Genomic DNA, 23,726 nt, shown 5'->3' on the forward strand with positions numbered 1-23,726 from the left:
GATATATATATAGATATATATAGATATAGATATATATATACATACATACACACACACATATACACACACGCGCACACACACATATATATACATGTATATATATTATATCCACACACCACATCTCCTTTATCATTTATCAGAAGACACTTGCATTGCTTTCATATCTTGGCCATTGTAAATAATGCTTCAATAAACATAGGCATGCATATATCTTTTCAACTTAATGTTTTGTTTTCTTTGCATAAATACCCAGAAGTGCAATTATTAGTTATTTCCATTTTTAATTTTTTGAGGAAACTCCATACTATTTTCCATAGTGGCTGTGTCAGTTTATAATCCCACCAACAGCTCATGAGAGCTCCCTTTTCTCCACATCCTCCCCAGAAATTGTTATTCTTGACTTTTTGATATCAGCCATTCTGACTGATGTGAGGTGACATCTCATTGTGGTTTCGATTTGTATATCGCTGATGATTAGTGATGTCAAGCATCTTTTCATGAGTCCATTGGCCATATTGATGGGAATCATCTTTGGGAACAGTTCCTCTCACCATTTTTTAATTGGATTATTTGGTTTTTTGGAGTTCAGTTATTTACATATTTCGGATATTAACTTCTTATTGGATATATCATTTGCAAATATCTTCTCACATTCAATATGTTGCCTTTTCATTTGTTGATAGTTTTCTAAGCTGTGCAAAAGCTTTTTAGTTTGCCATGGTCCCAATACTTTACATCTGATTTTGTTTCCATATCCTGAGGAGAAAGATTCAGAAAAATATTGCTAAGGTCAGTGTCCAAGTGTTTACTGCCTGTGTTTTCTTTTAGGACTTTTATGGTTTCAGCATTTACATTTGATACTTAATCCACTTTATTTTTGTGTCTGATGTAAGGAAGTGCTGTAGTTCTTTTTTTTTTTGTTTTGTTTTGTTTTTTGCGTATAGTTGTCCAGTTTTCCCAGTATCATTTCTTGAAGAGATGATCTTTTTCCTATTATGTATTATTGTCTCTTTTCTATATATTAATTGACCATATAAGTCTGGGTTTATTTCTGGGCTTTGATTTCTGTCCTATTGATCTCTGTGTCTGTTTTTGTGCCAGTACCATACTGGTTTGATTATTGTAGCTTTTGTAGGATAGTTTGAAATCTGGAATTGGGGTATCTCCAGCTTTGTTCTTCTTTTTCAAGATTGCATGAACTACTTGGGGTCTCTTGTGGTTCCATACAAATTTTAGTATTTGTTGTTTTTGTTCTTTGAAAAATATTAGTAGTATTTTGAGAGATTGCACTAGATCTACAGAATTTCATTGGGTAGTATGCACATTTTAACAATATTAACTCTTATAATCCATGAGGATGGTGTATCTTTCCATTTATTGGTATTGTTTTTAATTTCTTTGATCAATGTCTTATAGTTTTCAGACTACAGGTATGTCCCCTCTGGTTAAATTTATTCCCAGGGATTTTTTTTTTTTTTTGATACAACTGTGAATTGGGTTGTTAATTTCTCTTTGTTATTTTGTTATTAGTATTAGTATATAGAAATGCAACAGATTTCTGTATGTTGATTTTGTATCCTGAGACTTTACTAAATTCATTTATACTTCTAAGAGTTTTTGCTGCAGTCTTTAGGGTTTTCTGTACATAGTATGATGTCATCTGGAAATAGTGACAGTTTTACTTTTTTCCTTACCAATCTGGATGCCTTTTATTTTTCTTATCTGATGACTGTGACTAGAACTTCCACTAAAAGTGGTGAGAATAGACATCCTTGTCTTGTTCCTGATCTTAGAGGAAAAGTTCTAAGACTCAATTTTTCACCACTGAGTCTAATGTTAGCCATGGGTTTTTCATATAAGGCCTTAACTATGTTGAGATCTGTTCCCTCTAAACCTACTAACCCTACTTTGTTGACGTTTTTATCATGAATGGATTTTGTACTTTGTCAAATGCTTTTCCTGCATCTATTGAAATAATCATACGGTTTTTATCCTTCATTTTGTTAATGTGGTGTATCACGTGGATTGATTGGTGCATATAGAATCATCCATGAAATAAATCCCACTTGATTGTGGTGAATGGTCCTTTTAACATACTATTGACTTCATTTTGCTAATATTTTTTTGGAGATTTTGTATCTATGTTCATCAAAAATATTAGTCTGTAGTTTCCTTTTTTGTAGTGTCTTTGATTTTGGTGTTAGGGTAATACTGGCCTCATAGAATGAACTGGAAGCTTTATTTTTTTTTTTTTTGGAATATGAGAAGAATAGATATTAAATCTTTATGTTTGGTAGAATTCAACTGTGAAGCTACCTGTTCCTGGACTTTTGTTTGTTGGGAGCTTTTGACTACTGGCTCAATTTCATTAATAAGTGGTCTGTTCAGATTTTCTATTTCTTCCTGTCAGTTTTGGGAGATTGCAAGTTTCTAGAAATTTATCTATTTTTTCTAGGTTGTTCAATTTGCTGGTATATAATATTTTGTAGTAGTCTCCTATAATTCTTTGTATTTCTGTGGTATCAGATGTAACTTCTATTTTGTTTCTGATTTTATCTGAGTCCTCTCTCTCTCTCTCTCTCTCTCTCTTTTTTTTTTTTTTTTGATAAGTCTGGTTAAAAGTTTATCAATTTTGTTAATGTTTTCAAAGAACTTAGCTCTTAGTTTCATCTTTTCTATTCTTTTTTTTCCAGTCTCTATTTCATTTATTTTCCCTCTCCTCTTTATTGTTTCCTTTCTTCTACCTTTGGGCTTTTTTTTTTTTTTTCTAATTCCTTTAGGTGTAAAGTTAGATTGTTTGACATTTTTCTTTCTTGAAGTAGGCCTGTATTGCCATAAACTTCCTTCTTAGAACTGTTTTTGCTAAGTCCCAAAGATTTTGAACCAACAAAGATTTTGTGTTTCCAATTTCATTTGTCTCCAGGTACTGTTCGATTTCCTCTTTGACTTCCTTATTGACCCATAGGATGTTAGTAGCGTGTTGTTTAGTCTTCAAGTGTTTGTGTTTTTTCCATTTTTTTTCCCCTGGTAATTGATTTCTACACTTCTAGCTCTGTGGTTGAAAAATATACTTGATATACAGTCTTCTTAAATTTACTGGGACTTCTTTCATGGCCTAATGAGATATAATTTGGAAAATATTCCACGTGCACTTGAATGTGTATTTTGTTGTTTTTGAATGGAATGTTCTGTATCTGTTAACTCCATCTGGTATAATATGTCATTTAAAGCTGTTTCCTTATTACTTTTCTGTATGGATGACCTATCCATTGATAAGTGAGGTGCTAAAGTCCCATGCTATTACTGTGTTACCATCAATGTCTTCCTTTGTCTATTAATAGTTGTTTTATGTATTTAGGTGCCCTATATTGGGAGAATAGGTATTTATAATTGTTATATTCTCTTGTTGGACTTATCCCTTTTTAATTAGTAATACCCTTCCTTGTTTCTTGTTACAGGCTTTGTTTTAAAGTGTATTTTGTCTAAGTATTGCTACTTAGTATTGTTTTCACTACACAGGTCCCTAAGTATTGCTACTTAGTATTGTTTTCACTACACAGGTCCCTAGGACCCAGGGTGCCTGATTTGGTGCTTGATCCCCTAGCTTCCCAGGGAGGAACTCCACACCTGTCCTGTACCTCCTCATTATGGGTTGGTGCCACACCACGGGTTTGGTTCTTTACTGTGTCTCTCCCTCTCCTGCTCTTCTTAACATGGCCTTCTTTTTATGCTTTTAGCTGTGGAAGATCTCTGCCAGTATCTCAGGTCATTACCAATAACATAAAAGGTTGATTAATGGATATTTTGTATGTTATATGTATCATATACTATATTCTTCTAATAAAATAAGCTAGAGAAAAATGTTACTAAAGATATAAGGAGAAGATACATTTACAGTATTGTACTATATTTTTTGGTGCTATATCTATTTTTAAAAATCCACATATAAGTGGACCCATGTTGTTCAAGGGTCAACTGTAATTGTCACCTTGCTGTGTCTGTGGGAGGAAGTGAGCTCAGGATCCTACTCTCTCACCTTCTAGCAAGACTTACCCTTTTTTTCCCCCTCTCTTAAAAGAAAATCTTGCATGTGAAATGTAAGTATTTTCTATGCTTTTAATTAAAACCTGATAGAAATTTCAGATTGTATTTATAATCACAATCATTGGTATTTCTCTACTGACCTGAAAACAAACTTTCTCTGGAAAAATTAGAACATTACAATGGAAATACATAGATATAGGGGAGTTAAAATTCATAAAGTTCCCAGATGTCTTGCTAAAAACTACCATTTTAAGTGTGTGTGTGTGTGTGTGTGTGTGTGTGTGTGTGTGTGTGTGTGTATAGGACTAAAACGTATAAGAGCATGTAGAACCAATAAGGTGAGCCAAAAGAGAATGTAAATTTTGCAGGCCAATTTTAATGCAAATTTCAGGAACTCTACTTAGCGGATGCTTGCAGAATCCCATATATGTTAGGCATGAGAAAGCAAAATAATATAAGATGACATGTTTTCTGTATAGGTAATTTTTGCTCTCCCTCTATTTGTCTTTAAAATATTTCTACTTAGGGGCGCCTGGCTGGCTCAGTTGGTTAAGCGACCGATTTTGGCTCAGGTCATGATCTTGCGGTCTGTGGGTTCAGGCCCCGCATCAGGCTCTGTGCTGGCAGCTCAGAGCCTGGAGCCTGCTTCATATTCTGTCTGTCTGTCTGTCTGTCTGTCTGTCTCTCTCTCTCTGCCCCTCCCCTGCTCATGCTCTGTCTCTCTCAAAAATAAATAAACATTAAAAAAAAATTAAATATTTCTACTTATGGGGCACCTGGGTGGTTTAGTCGGTTAAGCGCCCAACTCTTGGTTTCAGCTCCAGTTGTGATCTCATGTTTCATGAGTTCAAACCCCACATCGGGCTCTGCACTGTCAGAGCCTGGGATTCTTTCTCTCTTCCTCTTTCTCTCTGCCCTTTCCCTGCTTGCTCTTGCTCTCTCTCAAGATAAACATTAAGAATAAAATATTTCTATTTGTGTTACACTACTTTTTCACAGAATGCCTTTACTATTACAGGCAAAAACTCAAATCCTTCTTTCTCTTTTCTATTTGAACACAACTTATTCGTTTTTTCTTTTAATTGATAATGAAACGTTCAAGATCAATTTTTGCTTTGTCTATGCAAATCAACCAGTATTGTAGACTGCTACTTAAATTTGTCTCTCTGTTAAAATTAAAACAAAATAGCACAGAAAACACCTGGATTTGCAAACTTTCTCCTAATAGGATGGAAACTAGGAAACGATAATGTCAAGAAAGATGTAACCTACAGCACTAAGAGGACTTGTGAAGAGTTACTCACAAGTATTTTTCATGCATGTGACACAAAATGCAGAGGTAAGTTGAAAATTATCTGCTGAAATATTTGGTAGTGCTCCTTAAGTCATCTGTGCTTTTTATTGTGAGAGAAAGGGAAATGGTTTATGTGTGGTGCTTGTGTAGTTGTTTGTGTGATGGATGCAACCTAATTTGGGAATAAGGATGACTATTTAGGTGTTGGTTATTTCCTTGTAATTTCTTAATACCTATTTTGCATACTTTACCAGTGTCTTGAATGATTTTTTTTTTTTTTGACACTAACTCCAATCATTGGAACTACTAAGGCATCAGTGATGCCTTACAGGAAATATATACCTCAAATTTATAAAACCACTGTACAAAGTTTAGCTCAAAATTGTTAATTTTAGATTTTCACTTCTGCTTTTTTAGACATATGTTCCTTTTAAAATGTCCACAAGTAATTTTTAGTACATAAATAACTTGTGCTCGTTGTAGTAATCATATATAGCTGAACAAAAGGAGAGGGAAATATATCAGTGATGTTATTTCTTTGAGTAACCATAATTAGTGGGTTCTGTTGTATAACTTTACAAAATTTCATTTATCACTGTTTTTTTTTAATTTGGATTAAAATTTCTTTTAACTGTGTTAACATTTCAAACATAGACAGAAATAGAATGTGATGAACCCTTATATGTCAGCGCAATTATGTTTTATTTTTTAAAAAACGTTTATTAGAAAGAATGCAAGCGGGGGAGGGACAGAAAGAGGGAACAGAGGATCCGAAGTGGGCTCTGTGATGACAGCTGGGATCCATCCCACAAACTGTGAGGTCATGACCTGAGCTGAGGTCAGAAGCTTAACCTAGCCACCGAGGTGCCCCAATTAGGTTTCATTTTTTAACCCCACCCATTTTCCTTTCCTCAACTCAGCATTGTTTTATGATAAGTCTAAAACCTCACATTATTTCATCTGTAAATATTTCAATACATATTTTTAAAACATGAAGAGTGATTTTAAATATGACTACAATGCTACTGTCACGACTAAAAATGTAACATTACTTCTTAATATCAAATATCTTGTTGGTGTTCAAAAATCAGTATCTAAGAAAGCTTAATTGTAATTAGTTGCCTGCCTTATCTACCTGTACCTTTCCTATATCTCTTTTTGTATTTTGACTTGTTAACAAAATTGGTTCTACTTTCTCATAGTTTCCAAATTGTGGTGATTGTGTGTCTGTGGGAACACTTAACCTGTTTCTCTGTCCCCTATCTTTAGAGGTTTGATCAGATAAAGGTTTGGTTTATTTATTTTTTGACAAGAATTCTACATAGATGGTGTTATGTATTTTTATCAGAGGGCAAAACTATTGATGATTGAAGGCTGTTAACAATTTTTTTAAATGAGTAAATTGGAAGATCTTATGGACTTCATTAAATGATTCAGGCATCGGGCAACATCCCATCAGCAAGTAGAGGAGAATTCAGAGGAGATGTACAAAATGGAAGTTTTTTATAGGAAGGAGAGTAGGGAAAGAAAGTTATTAGCCAAAAAAAAAAAAAAAAAAAATTGTTCTGGGTAAGGTCACTTTTCCTTAGGGGAAGAGCAGGAGGTCTTATCAGGCAAGTTATCTCATCTTCCTTTGGGGGAGGGGAGAGCCCCTATGGCAGACTCCTTGGTTCCCATCAGAAAATTTCTGACTGACTGGGTAAGACTATATCTGGGGGAGGTTGAAACTGCAATTAGATCATGTATTGAACCCTAGTTTGGGAACTTGGTCTAAGAAATGCCATTTTGGAATTTTTAAACAATTCTCCCACTTTGGATCAGACTCTCCACTGAACTGAGAGGTGTGATCAAAATTTAAGGCACTAGCTCTACTTTCAGCTGCTGCTCTGTAGTTCTCGAAGCTCTGTTGACCTTCTGTGTGGTATTCACGGGTCATGACATTGTTTTCTCGATTCTTTGTGATATTCACAGGTTATAACTTTAGGTTTGCAGTTTTTAAGTCCGTCATCCTCTTTGTTCTTTTTCTGGCGTTCCAGTCTTAGGGAGATCATTTGCTTGTTGGTAAGCAGCTACGAACATGGATCCAATGTTTTCCAGAGAATATAATGTACCAGGGAGGTTAGAGAAGACATCTAATCTACAGTGGCTGGTCATACTAGCATGAGGAAACAAGGGACCAACAGAAGGTTGTATACTGATAGACTTCTAAGAGGTTTACAAGGTTTTTGTTAAGGTTCATAGGATTTGCCCAGTGAAGTGGGTACCTTGGTCAATGGAGATTATAGGAGGAATGCCCCATATTTTCTAACAGTATCTTTTCTACCATGTGGGCATTAGCTTTACTTGAGAGAAAGGCTTCAACCCATACAGAAGACATACATCCAATAGCAAGAACATGTTGATAATCCACGTTAAGCAGTGGTTAAATGAAGTCCAGCTGCAGGTGTTCAAGGTGTACAGAGGGAGGAAGTCTGAGGCCTCTGGGAACAAAAACCGTTTTCTAGGATTATGGACCTGATAAGTCAGACATGTTTGGGTAGACTTTTTTAACAATATTATTGAAGTCCCCCCATAATGTCTATTCATAATTTGAATGATCTTAAATGCCCTGTGATGGGTGAAGGAGTGCCAAAACCAAAAAAAGGGGTTTGTCAAAAACACAATAACACACAAAAAAACAAGCAGCTGTCTTGGGTTTCCCATAGCCCCACTGATCTTTGCTTTTAGGCCATTTTTTTGCCCACCTTAATTTCTGAGCAGGAGCAGACTAATTCAGGAGCAGACTGATGCCATGTTACAAGGACAGCAGGATGGCAAAAGGCTAGCAATGAGGGGCCTTTTTTTTTTTCCTTTGGCAAAAGCAGAATGGATTCCATCCACATGTGCCACAGTCTTTCAGCTACAATAAAGGCTTAGTGTGACTTATTTGGCAATGTTTCCCTTGTCATTTCCATACCCAATAAGCCTGATTAGTTTAACAAATCCTTGGGACTATTGCAGGTCAAAAAGACTTCAGATAGTACTTGATTTGGGGAAAATTTACCAAAAATATTTATTTTTAAAGGGTTTGAAAGCACTTCTTTAAAAAGGATCATATTTTATGAAAATACTTGGAAAGTAAAAAACTTTTTATAATTTGTTATCAAAAGCAGACCAAAAGTCCAAGAACACTTTGTCCTGTTAAAAGAGAGAAACCAAATTTTAATTTTGTACCAGCTTTAGATACTAAAATTCGTTTTTAGATAAGTTAATTATATTCTTAGTTTGACCACACATTAAAATTTTCTTTCCAAATATTCTTTTTCCATAGACCTTTTATAGCTTTATTCTTTTTTTTTTTTTTTTTATGTTTGTTTGTTTTTGAGAGAGAAAGAGACAGAACATGAACGGGGAAGGAGCAGAGAGAGAGAGGAAGACCCTGAATCTGAAGCAGACTCCTGTCTCTGAGCTGTCAGCACAGAGCCCAATGCCGGGTTCAAACCCACGTACCATGAGATCATGACCTGAGCTGAAGTCGGACACTTAACTGACAGAGCCATCCATGTGCCATTCTATAACTTTCTTTTTTACATTCCAATTTTGTCCTTTTTTTTTTTTTTTCCTTTTCAGGCAACCAGATTCCCTTTGGAACAAAATTACTTTCTCCTCCCTCAATAAAAAATGCATATCCATTTTTTTCATACCTTCTCATACTAAAAATGCATCCTACTTTCCTGGCATAGAGATGTTTTCCTTATTATTTCTAGGAGCTTTAATTACATATATTAGTTAAAATTCTTAACCCTTAGAAGCCTTAATTTCTAGTGAAAACTTAAGAATTAAGCAATTGTGAACTGTTATACCAGCATTCTTTAAATTTGAAACTTTATGAATACACTTCATAATTTCTAAAAGCATATGCGTTTTTCAGTTTTTCAATATAGCACTAACACATCTAAGTGTCATTTAGATTATGTAATGAGAAGCTAAAAGTGGATAAATCTAAATTTAGTATTTGTCTTATTTGGAAATTATCTAGATATTTAATGAACTTAATTCCTCATTTAACCCAACTAAGCAAAACTTTAAGCTTTTAAGTTATCAAAAAGAAATTGGGAAAACTAGAAGTAGACATAAATATTGCTTAAAAGTTCATTTATAAACTTCTATCTTACCTCTATTTAATTTACTTGTCTTTAAAAATTATGTTTAGATTACCCACAGAAACTTCAATAAACAGTAGAAAAATTCAGCCATTATCCTAAGCTATTATTTTTTTTCTTGAAGATCTTGTAAGAGTTAATATGAACTTCTTTGGCTAGTAAACTTCAATTGCTTTATGTTTAATGTTGATAACTCTAAATACATGTGTTTTAATTAAACCATCAACCTTAAGCTAGCTTTTATATCAAATATCTTTCCAAATCATGTGAACTTGAGAAGCATTTGGGTTAGTTTCTATCTTTGAGAGTTTTAGAATGCACAGTTCTTACAAGCACTTGGCACTTGCCTTTAAACCAACTAAATACAGCTCTTTTACAAAGCAGTATCATCCAGAGGTAGAAAACCCCACTTACCTACAATAAACACATGGAGACACATGTGAACAGATAGAACTTATAGCTTCAATTTTAAAATAACTGCCATGAAATAGTTACAAAATTCACCAGTTATAAAAGTTGGGTTTGAGTTTTTCTAATACATGAAGTAAGTTAAGGGTATCTCTCTGGATGGCTAAAGCTTATTAAAAATATTTGTGGAGGGGGGCACCTGGGTGGCTCAGTTGGTTAAGTGTCCAACTTCGGCTCAGGTCATGATCTCACGGTTTGTGGGCTCAAGCCTGGTGTCGGGCTCTGTGCTGACAGCTTGCTCAACCTGGAGTCTGCTTCGGATTCTGTGTTTCCTTCTCTCTCTGTCCCTCCCCCACTCACTCTGTCTCTTTGTCTCTCAAAAATAAATGTTTAAAAAGTTAGAAAAAATATTTGTGGAGAAAGAAGATATTTAAGTTTTATATTTCTCTTTGGCAAGTCAAGTCCCAAATGGCCTTTCCCCCTTTTGTTTTTTCTTGATAAGAATTACCTCCCTGAAATTCACATTTTAAAGAGGTGGACTAGATAAGAGTTCCTAGACAAGACCAGGTAGAACATTGGAAACTTACATTCCAAAGGCCCATGAAAAAAAAAAAAATCAAGCTCCTTCTAGAAGGAGTAGTGCAGATTTTTTTTACACAAACTATTTGAAAGAAATATGGGAGGTTTGGGTTCCAGTAAAAGGATTGATAGTCCTTGAGTTGTTACTGGAACCACATCCTTGGTCCTGTAAAGGCTAGATTTGTAAAATGAGGAGTTATTTTTAATTCCTGAAAGAATTTGGTCGCTGCCTAGATGATGTCAAAGGGCTGACACACCCATCTACCTATGAGAATGTCTTTTTTTCTCTCTGTGTATACTTAGCTCAGGGGCAAAGACCTAAACATTTTATCAGGCTCTGAATATCAGCTTTGAACTTAGTCAAATTTCTGAGTATAGAATTATTAAATCCTTTCAAATATCTTTTCAGTTTTCAGCAGAGACACACAATAAATATTTTTAGCAGTATTAAACAACCTCATGGACCCAAGAGGCTTTCTCTAAGAGTGTGTAAAAGTTATATCCTTACAAGATTTAGTTACTCTAGCTAGTGAAAGCTGGCGAAAGAACTGACAATCTCCCTGTCCCAGGCAGGCAGAAAGCCAAACAACATTCTTAGTGATGCAGGCCGACTGAGTCTGAGTGTAAGGGTTAAATTGTAGTGTAGGGCTGACCTGTAGCCTTGAGAAATAACAGCTTTGTTTTGACACTATAGGTTAAGAGTTAACAGCCTTGTCCTATCAATCAAGGGAACAAAAGTTCAAGGAAAATCAACTGGATTAGTGTTTGATTGGATTGGGGCAAGAGCAGGTTGAGAACTTTGAAAAAATGGAGCCGGAGGCAGGGTCAAGGAGGTCAACTGGTGGCGGCTTAATGGCAGAAGGTCTGAACTATTTCCACCCCCATCTGGGAACTATTTCTTTGTTCTGTTCCCAGGTGATGATAAGACGATGTGGTCGGCTATAAAAACTGTACCCCGGCTGTTCGAGGCCGCACTCTGATCAAGAATGTCTGTCCCGATTGGTCGGCCTTGCCTCTCATTGCAATAAACTTTGCTGTGACTGTCAATGGTGCCTGTAGCGTTCTGTTTCAGGAGTCATGTGGATGCCACACGAGGACCTAGGGGAGGGTCCCACACGACCAGCCAAGAAGGTCCTTGGCTTTATGCAGGATAGAAATCAAATGTGAGCTGGAGAAAGTGCAAACAGAATTTATTGGATAGTGTGAGTGACAGATAACAGCGGACTGGGAGACTTGGAAAGGAGAGAAGAATGAGTCTTACCATTGCTAAGGGTTTATATTAGAAGAGAATCTAGGGGGGCGCCTTGGCGGTTCAGTCGGTTAAGCGTCCGACTTCAGCTCAGGTCATGATCTCCAGGTCGGTGAGTTCCAGCCCCACGTCGGGCTCTGGGCTGATGGCTCAGAGCCTGGAGCCTGCTCCCGATTCTGTGTCTCCCTCTCTCTCTGCCCCTCCCCCATTCATGTTCTGTCTCTCTCTGTCTCAAAAATAAATAAAAACGGTAAAAAAAAAAAAAATTGAAAAACAAAAAAAAAGAATCTAGGGTGCATGTTCCCCCAGAAATCCAGGGTAGGGTCCAGCCAAAGGCAATTGTCAGGTGAACAATAAGTGCTATTCCATAAATTACCAAAGGTAAGGGTACTGATGCCAGCATTTGTTTGAAGCTAATGTCCTGGAACATGTTTGGGATCTGGCTCTTCTTAACTGTTATCAGGTGTTTGGGGCCTAGGACAAAACTCAGTGATTAACTTTCTTGCCTCTCCTGTTTCTGGAGTACTAAGTGCAACAGTCAAGAAGGAATTCTTCAGTCATTTTACCATGCAACTTAGTAAGTTTATTCAATTTTTTTAAATTTAAATTTTATTTAATTAGCATACAGTGCAATATTGGTTTCAGGAGTAGAATTCAGTGATTCATCACTAACATATAACACCCAGTGCTCATCACAAGTGCCCTCTGCAATACCCATCAGCCATCTAGCCAGTCTCCTAGCACCTTTCTCCATCAACCCTCAGTTTGTTCTTCATCATTAGGAGTCTCTTGTAGTATGTTTCTCTCTCCTCTTCCCAACCTCCTGCCCCACTTTCCATATTTCATCTGTGTTGTTTCTTAAATTCCACATATTAGTGAAATCACATGGTATTTGTCTTTCTGTAAATGACTTATTTTGCTTACCATAATACAACCTAGCTCTATCCACATCATTGCAAATGATAAGACTTCATTCTTTTTGATAGCTGAATATTTCATTATATATATGAATGAATATATATACATTCATATACATGTACAATATATATGAATGAATGTATACACCACATCTTCTTTATCCAATCATCAGTTGATGGACTTTTGGGCTCTCTCCATAGGTTGGCTATTGTTGATAATGCTGCTGTAAACAGTGGGGTTCATGTACCCTTTTGAATCTGTATTTTTATATCCTTTGGGTAAATACCTAATAGTGCCATTGCTGGATCTTAGGGTAGTCATACTTTCAGTTTTTTGAGAAATGTCCATAATGTTCTCCAGAGTTTACATTCCCACCATCAGTGCAAGAGGGTTCCCCTTTCTCTGCATCCTCACCAACACTTGTTAATTTTAGCCATTCTGACAGGTATAAAGTGGTATCTCATTGTGGTTTTGATTTGTATTTCGCTGACAAATGATGTTGAGCATCTTTTCATGTATCTGTTAGTCCTCTGGATGTCTTCTTTGGAAAAGGGCCTATTCATGTTCTTTGCCCATTTCTTCACTGGATTATTTGTTTTTTTGGGTGCTGAGTTTGATAAATTCTTTATAGATTTTAGATCCTAACCCTTTATCTGATATGTCCTTTGCAAATATCTTCTTCCATTCTGTAGGCTGCCTTTTAGTTTTGTTGATTTTGTCCTTTGCTATGCAAAAGCTTTTAATCTTGATGAAGTCCTAATAGTTCATGTTTTTTGTTTCCCCTGCCTTTGGTAATGTGCCTAGTAAGAAGTTGCTTTGGCTGTGGCCAAAGAGGTTGCTGCCTGTGTTTTCCTCTAGGATTTTGATGGCTTTCTGTCTCACATTTAGGTCTTTCATTTATCTTATTTTTCAGTATTGTGTAAGAAAGTGGTCCAGTTTCATTCTTCTGCATGTTGTTACCCAGTTTTCCCAACACCATTTGTTAAGGAGACTTGTTTACATTGGATATTCTTTTCCACTTTGTCAAAGATTAGTTGACCATATAGCTGTGGGTCCATTTCTTGGTTTTCTGTTCTGTCCCTTTGATCTATATGTCTGTTTTTGTGCCAGTACCATACTGTCTTGATGACTATAGCTTTGTAATATAGCTTGAAATCTGGAATCATGCCTCCAAATTTGTTTTTCTTTTTCAGTATTGCTTTGGCTATTTGGGGTCTTTTGTGGTTCCATATAAAATTTAGGATTGTTTTTTCTAGCTCTGTGAAAAATGCTGGTGGTATTTTAATAGAGATTGCATTAAAAGTGTATATTTCTTTGGGTCGTATAGTTATTTTAGCAATGTTCTTCCAATCCATGAACATGGAATGCTTTTCCATTTCTTTGTGTCCTCTTCAATTTCTTTCATAAGTGTTCTGTTCTATAGTTTTCAGGGTATAGCTCTTTTACTTCTTTAGTTAGGTTTATTCCTAGGTATCTTCTTGTTTTGGGTGCAATTGCAAATGGGATCGATTTCTTGATTTCTTTTTCTGCTGCTTTGTTATTGATGTATAGAAATGCAACAGATTTCTGTGTGTCGATTTTATATCCTGTGATGTAGCTGAATTCATGGAGTAGTCCTAAGAATTTTTTGGTGGAGTCTTTTGGGGTTTCTACATAAAGTATCATGTCATCTGCAAAGAGTGAAAGTTTGACTTCTTCCTTGCAATGTGAATGCCTTTTGTTTCTTTTTGTTGTCTAACTGCTGAGGCTAAGATTTCCAGTACTATGTTAAATAGTAATGGTGAGAGTGGACATCCTTGTCTTGTTCCTGATTGTAGGGTAGAGGTTCTGTTTTTCCCCATTGAGGATGATATTAGTGTGGGTCTTTTGTATCTGGCCTTTATGATATTGAGGTATATTCCATCTATCCCTACTTTGTTGAGGGTTTTTATCAAGAATGGATGCTGTGTTTTGTCAAGTGCTTTTTTGGATCTATTAACAGGATCATATGGTTCTTTACCTGTTGTATCATGTTGACTGATTTGTGAATATTGAACCACCCTACAGCCCAGGAACACATCCTACATGATCATGGAGAATGATTTGTTTAATGGTACTGTTGAATTCAATTTGCCAGTATTTTATTGAGAATTTTTGCATCCATGTTCCTCAGGGATATTGGCATGTAATTCTCCTTTTTAGTAGGGTCTTTGGTTTTGCAATCGAGGTAATGCTGGCTTTGTAAAATGAGTTTAGAAGTTTTCCTTCCATTTTTATTTTTTTGGAAAAGTTTCTCTCTCCTTTAAATGTCTGGTAGAAATCCCTTGGGAAGCCACCGGGCCCAAGACTTGTTTGTTGGGAGATTTTTGATTATATTCAATTTCTTTTCTGGTTATGGTTCTGTTCAAATTTTCTATTTCTTCCTGTTTCAGTTTTGGTAGTTTGTGAGTTTCTAGTAATTTGTCCATTTCCTCCAGATTGCCCAGTTTGTTGGCATACAGTTTTTCACAGTATTCTTGTACAATTGTTTGTATTTCTGTGGTGTTGGTTGTAAACTCTCCTCTTTCCTTCATGATTTTATCCATTTTGGTCCTTTCTCTTTTTGATAAGTTGGCCTGGGGGTTTATCAATTTTCAAAGAACCAACTCTTAGTTTCATTGATCTGTTCTACTGTTTTGTTTTGTTTTGCTATATCATTTTATTTCTGCTATAATATTTATTTCCCTTCTTCTGGCTTTAGGTTTTATTTCCTGTTCCTTTTCTAGTTCCTTTAGGTGCAAAGTTAGGTTGTATATTTGGACCTTTCTTGCTTCTTGAGATAGGACTGGATTGCAATAAACTTCCTCTTAGGACTGCTTTTGCTGCATCCCAAAGATTTTGGACTGTTGTGTTGCCATTTCATCTGCTTCCATATATTTTTAATTTCTTCTTTAATTTCCTGGTTAACCCATTCATTTTTTAAAGTTTGTCTATTTTTAGAGAGAGAGAGAGCAATCAGGAGAGGGGCAGAGAGAGAGGGAATCTCAAGAAGGCTCCATACTGTCAGTGCAGACCCTGACATAGGACTCAATCCCCAAAACCCACAAACTGTGAGAACACAACCTGAACGAAACCAAGAGCCAGACACTTAACTGACTTGTTTTTGTTGATTTTTGAGGAGGGTTCTCTGTGCCTCTTGGGCTTGAATGCTTGTTTCCTTCCCCAGATTAGGGAAGTTCTTAGCTATAATTTATTCAGATAAACCTTCTGCCCCCTTTTCCCACTCTTCTTCTGGGACTCCTATGGTATGGATGTTATTTTGCTTTATGGAATTGCTGAATTCCCTAAGTCTACCTTTGTGACCTAATAGTTTTCTTTCCTTCTTCTTTTCAGCTTTGTATTTTCCATAATTTTATCTTCTAGATCACCTATTCTCTCCTCTGCTTCTTCAATGCTCGTTGTAACTATATCCAGTCAGTTTTGCACCTCAGTGATAGCATTTTTTATTTCAGCATGACTAGTTTTTAGGTCTTTCATCTTTGCACAAGGGTTTCTCTGGGGTCTTCTTTGCTTTTTCTCAAGCCCAGCTAGTAGCCTTAGGATGGTTGTTCTAAATTCTTGTTCAGATATATTGCTTATATCTGTTTTGAGCAAGTCCCTGGTTATGATTTTTTTCTTGACCTTTCTTTTGGGGATAACTCCTCCATGTTGCTATTTTGGCTTAGTTTCTGTCTTTTGTGTGTTTTGAAAGCTTGCTATCTTTCCTGCACCTGAGAGTAATGCTCTATTAGAAAAGGGTCGTGGGACGCCTGGGTGGCTCAGTCGGTTAAGCGTCCGACTTCGGCTCAGGTCATGATCTCGCGGTCTGTGAGTTCGAGCCCCGCGTCGGGCTCTGTGCTGATGGCTTGGGGCCTGGAGCCTGTTTTGGATTCTGTGTCTCCCTCTCTCTCTCTCTGACCCTCCCCCGTTCATGTTCTGTCTCTCTCTATCTCAAAAATAAATAAACGTTAAAAAAAATTAAAAAGAAAAAAAGAAAAGGGTCATACACTGTCCAGGGCTGGGACTTCAGTAAGTGTTTCTGGTGTATGCTGTGTGCACTCTGCTGTTGCATATTGGCTACTCTTTCCCACTGGTCAGTCCTCTGCGGAGCTCCTCTTTGCTTGCAATGCAGGGTGTTTGGACCTTTAACTAGGTGTGCTTTGACTTGTTTGTTAAAATAAACCTCACACCTGTAATGCTGTCTCCCTCGAACCGTGGACATCCTTCTGACTGTTCTTAGATTGATTTCCTGGGTGTTCCAAGTGATCTGACCTCAATACAGTTGTGTTTGAGGTATAAGGAAAGTCCAGCGTCTTCCTACCTCTTTGCCATCTTAACTCCTCCCCAATAAGTTTATTTAGGTAGCACAGGAACAGGACCCATGGGCAGAAAGAGCTACACTTTTGCTGTATGAAGCTGATTGGTTATATGCTTAGTGCTCAGAGGGGGGAGATGCAGGGAGTATTAGATCATAAAATATTTTCTTCAAATTTCTATTCATAAAACTACTTTTGTAAGAGCTCTCTGGTGCTTTATAATTCAGCTCAATTTTAACTATTGGTGAGAAGTACAGGCAGTCATGAGACCCTTTAAGAACATAGCAACCAGCATGTATTATCAAAACTATGCAGGCTGTATGTAAGCCTTCTGGGCTAAAGGCAAACATTTTTCTGCTTCTATCATCACCCCTTGAAGTGGGAACACAGTTCCTTTGGCTTATTCAGAGGCAAAATATGCAAAATACATAAGTGAATGGGGCCTACCAGAAAAACAGCAGAGATGGAGTGTTTATAAAATGTAATCCCTTTAGCTTTCTTCATTAGAACATAAAATGAGACAAGCAAAAAAGAAAGAGTTATTTCTAGGAGACAAAGAATCAGTAACCAATGGGTCTGGATTTGGGAAAGAAGGAAAACATGAATTTTTACTTCTGTCTTTTGAATGGACTCAGGAGGTAATCTATTTAGAAAAACCCTTGAGGATCCTTCCTGAGTTTAGGAAATTCTTTCTTTTAATCTTTTTGTTTAAAAACATTTTTAATGCTTATTTTTGAGAGAGAAACAGCATGTGAGCAGGGGAAAGACAGAGAGAGGGGGAGACACAGAATCCGAAGCAGGCTCCAGTCTCTGAGCTGTCAGCACAGAGTCCAGTGAAAGGCTTGAACCCACTAACCATGAAGTCAAGACCTGAGCTGAAGTCACTTAGCTACGACCCCTAGTTCAGCCTTTGGCCAATGCCTGATGAGGATCTGTGATAGCGCTGAATGGTCTTATTTTATTTATTTTTACTGAAAAAATGTTTGTTTATTTTTAGAGAGAACATGAGCAGGGAAGGGGCAGAGAGAGAGGGAGAGAGAGAATCCTGTGCTGACAGTGCAGAGGATGACGCGGGACTCAAACCCATGAACATGAGATCATGACCTGAGCCAAAATTGAGTCGGATGCTTCAGAGCCTGAGCCACACAGGCACCCATGAATGGTCTTATTTTAAAATGTAACTGGTTAGTAGGCTCTTTAGAGTGGAAAGGCAATTCAGATATAGGATTGCTAGGATGATTTCTCAAAGGATAGAGGGCAACAGTAGGGATTGCATCATGACAGAATTGGTCTTGATGTCTTATTTTAGGTATATTGTCTCTTCTTCATTAGCCTTTTCTAATGAATCTTTCAGTAGAACTACTCTGGAATTTTGAAACCTTTTGGAGGCATCTGCATGCCAATTAAAACAGGTTTCCCATTGTATTTAATTTGGGAACTCTTGCTTTCAAGTGCACTTCTTAAATAATCTTATCTAATGTTCCTCATAATGGCCATTGTATTTCTAGGCCAAAATATCCTTGAGGGCTGGGAGAAGTTTGGTAGGACCCCAGCTGCAAATGGAGTTACCCTATTTCTGTTCAGCCATAGTTACCTGGAAATGAAGTGCAAATCACATATCTGTCTGGCCTTATTTTGAGGCCTCCAACCTGACAGTTACCAAGCCAAGTTCCACAGGACGTAAAACAAACTTAGTACAGTTTTGTCATTTTTGGTAGGTAGCTGAGATTTCTGGGACTATAGTTCTTAGGCACAAAGTAAGCAGGTGTGCAGGAAGGTGGCATGCATGACTCTTCAGAATTTAAAAATCCCATTAGCTAAGACTGTGGCTTTCTCAGGGCCAAACTAATACCTAAAAAGGATGCGCCACAGGGTTGGGGTTTATGTGTGTTTTATAGTATACCTTGTTGTACAGAAGTTTCCTTGCAGTTTGGCAAGTGACCTAGTGTCTATCTAACTCATTCTGTGACCAATGTATTCTGTCATGGGAATCTTCTTGAGGTGGCTACTGCTCTAACAGCCTTTGAATGCTCAACCTATGCCTACCAAGTTTTGCATCTTTTTGGCTTCTGAGATTCCTGCTCCTTTATCTACACAAAACAAAGCAAATAAACATTGTGCACCTTAACGTATCAGTAGTAACCAAGAAATGATACTGGGTCCTGGCCACAAGAAGACACATGTGCACCAGCAATAATTCTTGTGGAACTCGGTCAAGTTTTCCACCATGGGAATTGTGGTCTGAAAGGCTAGAGTTTAGCTCCAGGCAGACCATTCTGCCAGATCACTTGGGCTCTGGGCAGAACCACCAGCTCCACTGGGCTCTGGGCAAATATGCTAGGTCAACTGGGCTTCAGACAAATATGCCAGCTCAATTGGACTTGGGGCATAACTCTCTGCCAGCACAAGCTGACCTGCCCTGTGAAGGAAAGCCAATTAGATTGGGAGCTTAAACACAACATAGAGCAGAACTCAGAACTAAGGAAGTTACCCACAACCCCTGGAAATGACAAGAAAGACAGTGAACTCAGATGGTTTGTGCGTACCATTCCTGTGTTTCTCACTGTCCCCAAATGCTACTGGAAGTTTGCTTTGGATCTCATTGCTGCCACAAAATCTGTTAAAAAACAAAATCAACTGAGTAAATTTGAAGATATAATTGACTTTATTAAATGATTTATGAGTCAGGCAGCATTCCATCCACCAAGTAGCAAGGGATTCAGAGATGTACAATATAGAAGGTTTTTATAAGGAGAGTGGGGCAAGAATATTATTAGCAGAAGAAAAGAATTATTCCAAGCAAGGTGACTTTCCCTTAGGGGGAAGAGTGCAGGAACTGGGAGGGATTGAAGGGGAGGTTGCAGATTATACCTCTCCTTCCTTCAGGGGATGGAGAGGGCCTATGTGGTGGACTCATTGGTGCCCATCAGAAAATTCCTCCTTGACCAGTTAAGAAGACTACATTTCTGGGGAGATTGAAACTGCAATTATATTAGGTACTGAGCTCTGGTCTGGGGACTTGGCCTAGGTGAGACCATTTGGGGTCTGTGGTTTTCTTTTTAATAAAGCCTACATCTATTCTCTCGTTAGGTGTTGCAAATGGTGATATTCTATCATTCCTTCCTAATTTATCAGCTGTAATAATTGATTAAAAAAAAAAAAAAAACAAAACTCCCCTGCTTCATCAACTATTTGGCTGTCCTAGGTCTTCCTTCCAAAGGAGAAGCGAGATAAAAGCTTGATTGTGTTTCTGATCACTTAAGGGTAGATTGCAGTTACTGTGCCTTCTTACCCCTAAGAACATCAGAATGTATTTCCAATAAATAAAGACATTTGCTTGCATGACTACAGAATAATGATCAAAATCAGGATGTTTAACATTATTACAATACTATGATTTAATTCAAAGTTCTATGTTCAAATATTCTCAGTTGTCCCAAACATATACTTTATAGCTTTTTGGTTTCCTGGTCCAGGATCCAGTTCAGTTCACATATTTAGTTGTCAAAGCTCATTAGTTTCCTTACATCTGGAGAGTTTCTCAATTCCTTGTCTTTTATGACCTTGAATTTTTTGAGGAATATAGGCCAGTTACTTCGTAGAATGATATTTTCTCTTGATTATTCAAGTTCTATATTTTCACAGACATACAACAGCAGTGATGTTGTGTTCTTAATACTACATATCAGGATTTAAAATCTTGATCACTTGATTGGTGTAGTGTCTGCCAAATTTCCCCATTGCAAAGTTACTATTGTTCCTTTGTAATTAATAAATAATTTATGCGAAGATACTTTGAATCTATGTACATCTCCTATTCCTCATCAGACTTTCATTCACTAGTTTTAGTACTTATGATATTGTGCTTTATAATAAAAAATACATATTTAGTTTTTGTCCCATTTCTGGCACTGAGCTCCTAAAACTGTAGGAATTTCCTAAATGATGAGAGCAATAAAGGTGTCTTTGGTTATGTTAACGAGGTGACTTTTGGGCCCCAAATAAGGATGGGACTGGTTGCTAGAGGAGACAACCACATGATGAGAATGTTGGAAATTTAAGCCACTCCTTCCTGACCTCCAGATGGGAGAGGGGCTGGATATTGAGTTCAGTGATCAATGGCCAATGATTTAATCAATCCTGCCTGTATTATAAAGCCTAAAAGGAGAACTAAAAGCAGGTTTGGAGAGCATCCAGGTTGGTGAACATGTGGATATTTGGAGAGAGCGATGTGTCAGGGTGAGGCTGGAAGCTCGGTGACCTTTCCCCATACCTTGTCTTATGCATCTCTTCCATCTGGCTGTTCCTGAGTTATACACTATTGTAATTAACTGGGGATCTAGTAAGTGCAATGTTTCTCTGAGTTTTGGGAGCCACTCTAGCAATGATCACACCCAAGGAGGTGGTCATGGTAACATTCAGTCCATAGCAGGTCAGTGAGAAGTACAGGTGACATCCTGACTTGATATTGGCATCTGAAGGTTGTAGGGATGGGTTTTATGGGATCTGACACCATCACCAGATAAAAAGTGTCAGAATTAAGTTGAATTATAGGGCACCCAGCTAGTACCCAAGAATTGCTTGGGTGTATATGGAGAAAAAAGCTACATGTTGGAATTTGTGATTAGAAACATAGCATCCATTGATATTTCTTGCCTAATTCAATTACTACTATAAATGTGGCCAAATAGAAATTTTTTTAATCTCCATTTTTTCTATATTTATTACTTGTCAATCTACCATAAGGATTTTACCTTCTTCCTATTTTTTTTTTTTTTATGTTTTATTTTTGAAAGAGAAAGCATGAGCACATGAGCAGAGGAAGGGCCCAGAGAAAGGGAGACAGAGAATCTGCAGCTGCCTCCACCCTGTCAGGACAAAGCCCTCTGTGGGGCTCAAACCCACGAACCATGAGATCATGACCTGAGCTGAAGTTACATGTTTAACCGACTGAGCCATCCAGGTGCCCTTACCTTCTTACCAATTAATAAGTTAATATCACTATGAATTTGCAGATTCTTATATTCAGTGGTTTATGATCTGTTGCTATCATTTATTTTGAAGCTCAAATTGTCCCAGAGTTGGCTATCAGGATATTCTTTAAGCTGGCTCCTATGTCTGTTTGGTACATCTTTCTTTGAGTGTTTCATTACTTCCTGGTATAGCCAGATGTCCCAGGTACTAATACTTTTTATATGTCCTCACTGTTTTTAATAGCTTCCTTATTTTTCTTGTTATTATAAAAGTCTCCAGGATGGGGCGCCTGGATGGCTCAGTCAGTTAAGCGTTCGACTTCCACTCAGGTCATGATCTCGCGGTCTGTGGGTTCGAGCCCCGCGTTGGGCTCTGTGCTGACAGCTTAGAGCCTGGAGCCTGTTTCAGATTCTATGTCTCCCTCTTCCTCTGACCCTCCCCTGTTCATGCTGTCTCTCTCTCTGTCTCAAAAATAAATAAATGTTAAAATAATAAAAAAAAAAGTCTCCAGGCTTGTCTTGTACACTTCCTGCCCCACTTTCGAATCATTTATTTCTTCAAGTTATCCATGGCTCTTTTTCATGGAAATAATAGAGACCATAATCTGGAGGCAAAGGATTGTTGTTATTTATGGGCCTTTTCAGTAGTCAGATCTAGGAAGTACTTAAATGTTTGGAAGATAAAATACATTTTGAGTTCATCAACCTCCTTCCAATGCAAATTTAGCAGTATAGGGGTTTTACTTATCTCTTCCATACCTGTATTTCCTTTGTCACCCATAGAAAATCCTAGTCTTCAACGAAACCAATATAAATGCTCATTTGCTTTATTCTACAATACACACACGACAATTTTAGAATAATAATACCCAAACTACTTGTATTTTTCCTGTTGCTGAATTACCACAAATCTGGTGGCTTGCAACAAGCCACACCTTCTGTGGAGCAGAACTCCATGTGCAGCTTAGCTGGGTCTTCTGCTAAGGAACTCACAGGCTGCAATGAAAGTGTTGTCTGGGGTAGCTGTCTTATCTGTGGTTCAACAGGGGAATGGCCTGCTTTTGGTGGCAGAATTTAGTTCTTTGTGGTTATAGGATTGAGAGCCTCAGATTCTTGCTGCTGTCAGCTAGAGGTGTCCCTGTTTCCTGCCAGCTGGGCCTCTCAGCGCACAAAGGCCATAACACATCTCCTTCAAATAATTTTGCTCCTTCAAAGCCAGCAGGGGGGTGACTCTAGCAGGTCAAGAGCTGTAATCTTATGTACCTTAATTATATAACTACATACACGTATGCCCCATCACCTTTGCAATGTTCTACTGGTGAGAAGCATGCCCACACTCAAGGGGAGGGAACTGCACAAAGGTGTAAACATCAGGGGGCAGGGATCATAACGGACGCCCTAGATTCTGTGTGCCTCGCTACTGCAATATGACTGCTAAAAATGGTTTAAGATTTTTGGGTCATTCTTTTTTTCTTAAGCTACATACCAGTATATTCCCTAAGTATGTATGGGAATGTTTCCAGACTTTTTTTTAGAATCAGCTTTTTCTCATATAATTTTGAGTGCTCATCTGTGTCCACAAATTTTCTTCATATACTATACTTTTTGGGGGGATATATCATATTTTACTTAACCAGTTTATCTCAATTGGATGCTATATTTTTCTGTTATAAACAGCATCATAATGAATATTCTTGTGCGAAAACATTTTCATGCACCCTTTAATTATATTGTTAAGATGAATGATGCCTATTTATTCCCAGAAAGCTTCTCTGCTTGGGCAGGATTTAAGGAACTATTTCCCTG

At 37.4% G+C, this 23,726-nt stretch overlaps 1 protein-coding gene across 1 annotated transcript in view; it reads left to right on the forward strand.

Moving 5' to 3' along the window:
* Positions 1-23,726, forward strand: part of LOC115518469 (inositol 1,4,5-triphosphate receptor associated 2) — an 82,479-nt gene that overhangs the window by 1,877 nt on the left and 56,876 nt on the right. Inside the window, exon 2 of the mRNA XM_030321953.1 lies at positions 5,273-5,383. Coding sequence (XP_030177813.1) covers positions 5,273-5,383 — 111 coding nt within the window. The remainder of the gene's footprint in view (positions 1-5,272; positions 5,384-23,726) is intronic.

Source organism: Lynx canadensis, chromosome B4 (assembly GCF_007474595.2).
Source record: "Lynx canadensis isolate LIC74 chromosome B4, mLynCan4.pri.v2, whole genome shotgun sequence".
In the NCBI taxonomy this organism is placed as follows: Eukaryota; Metazoa; Chordata; class Mammalia; order Carnivora; family Felidae; genus Lynx; species Lynx canadensis.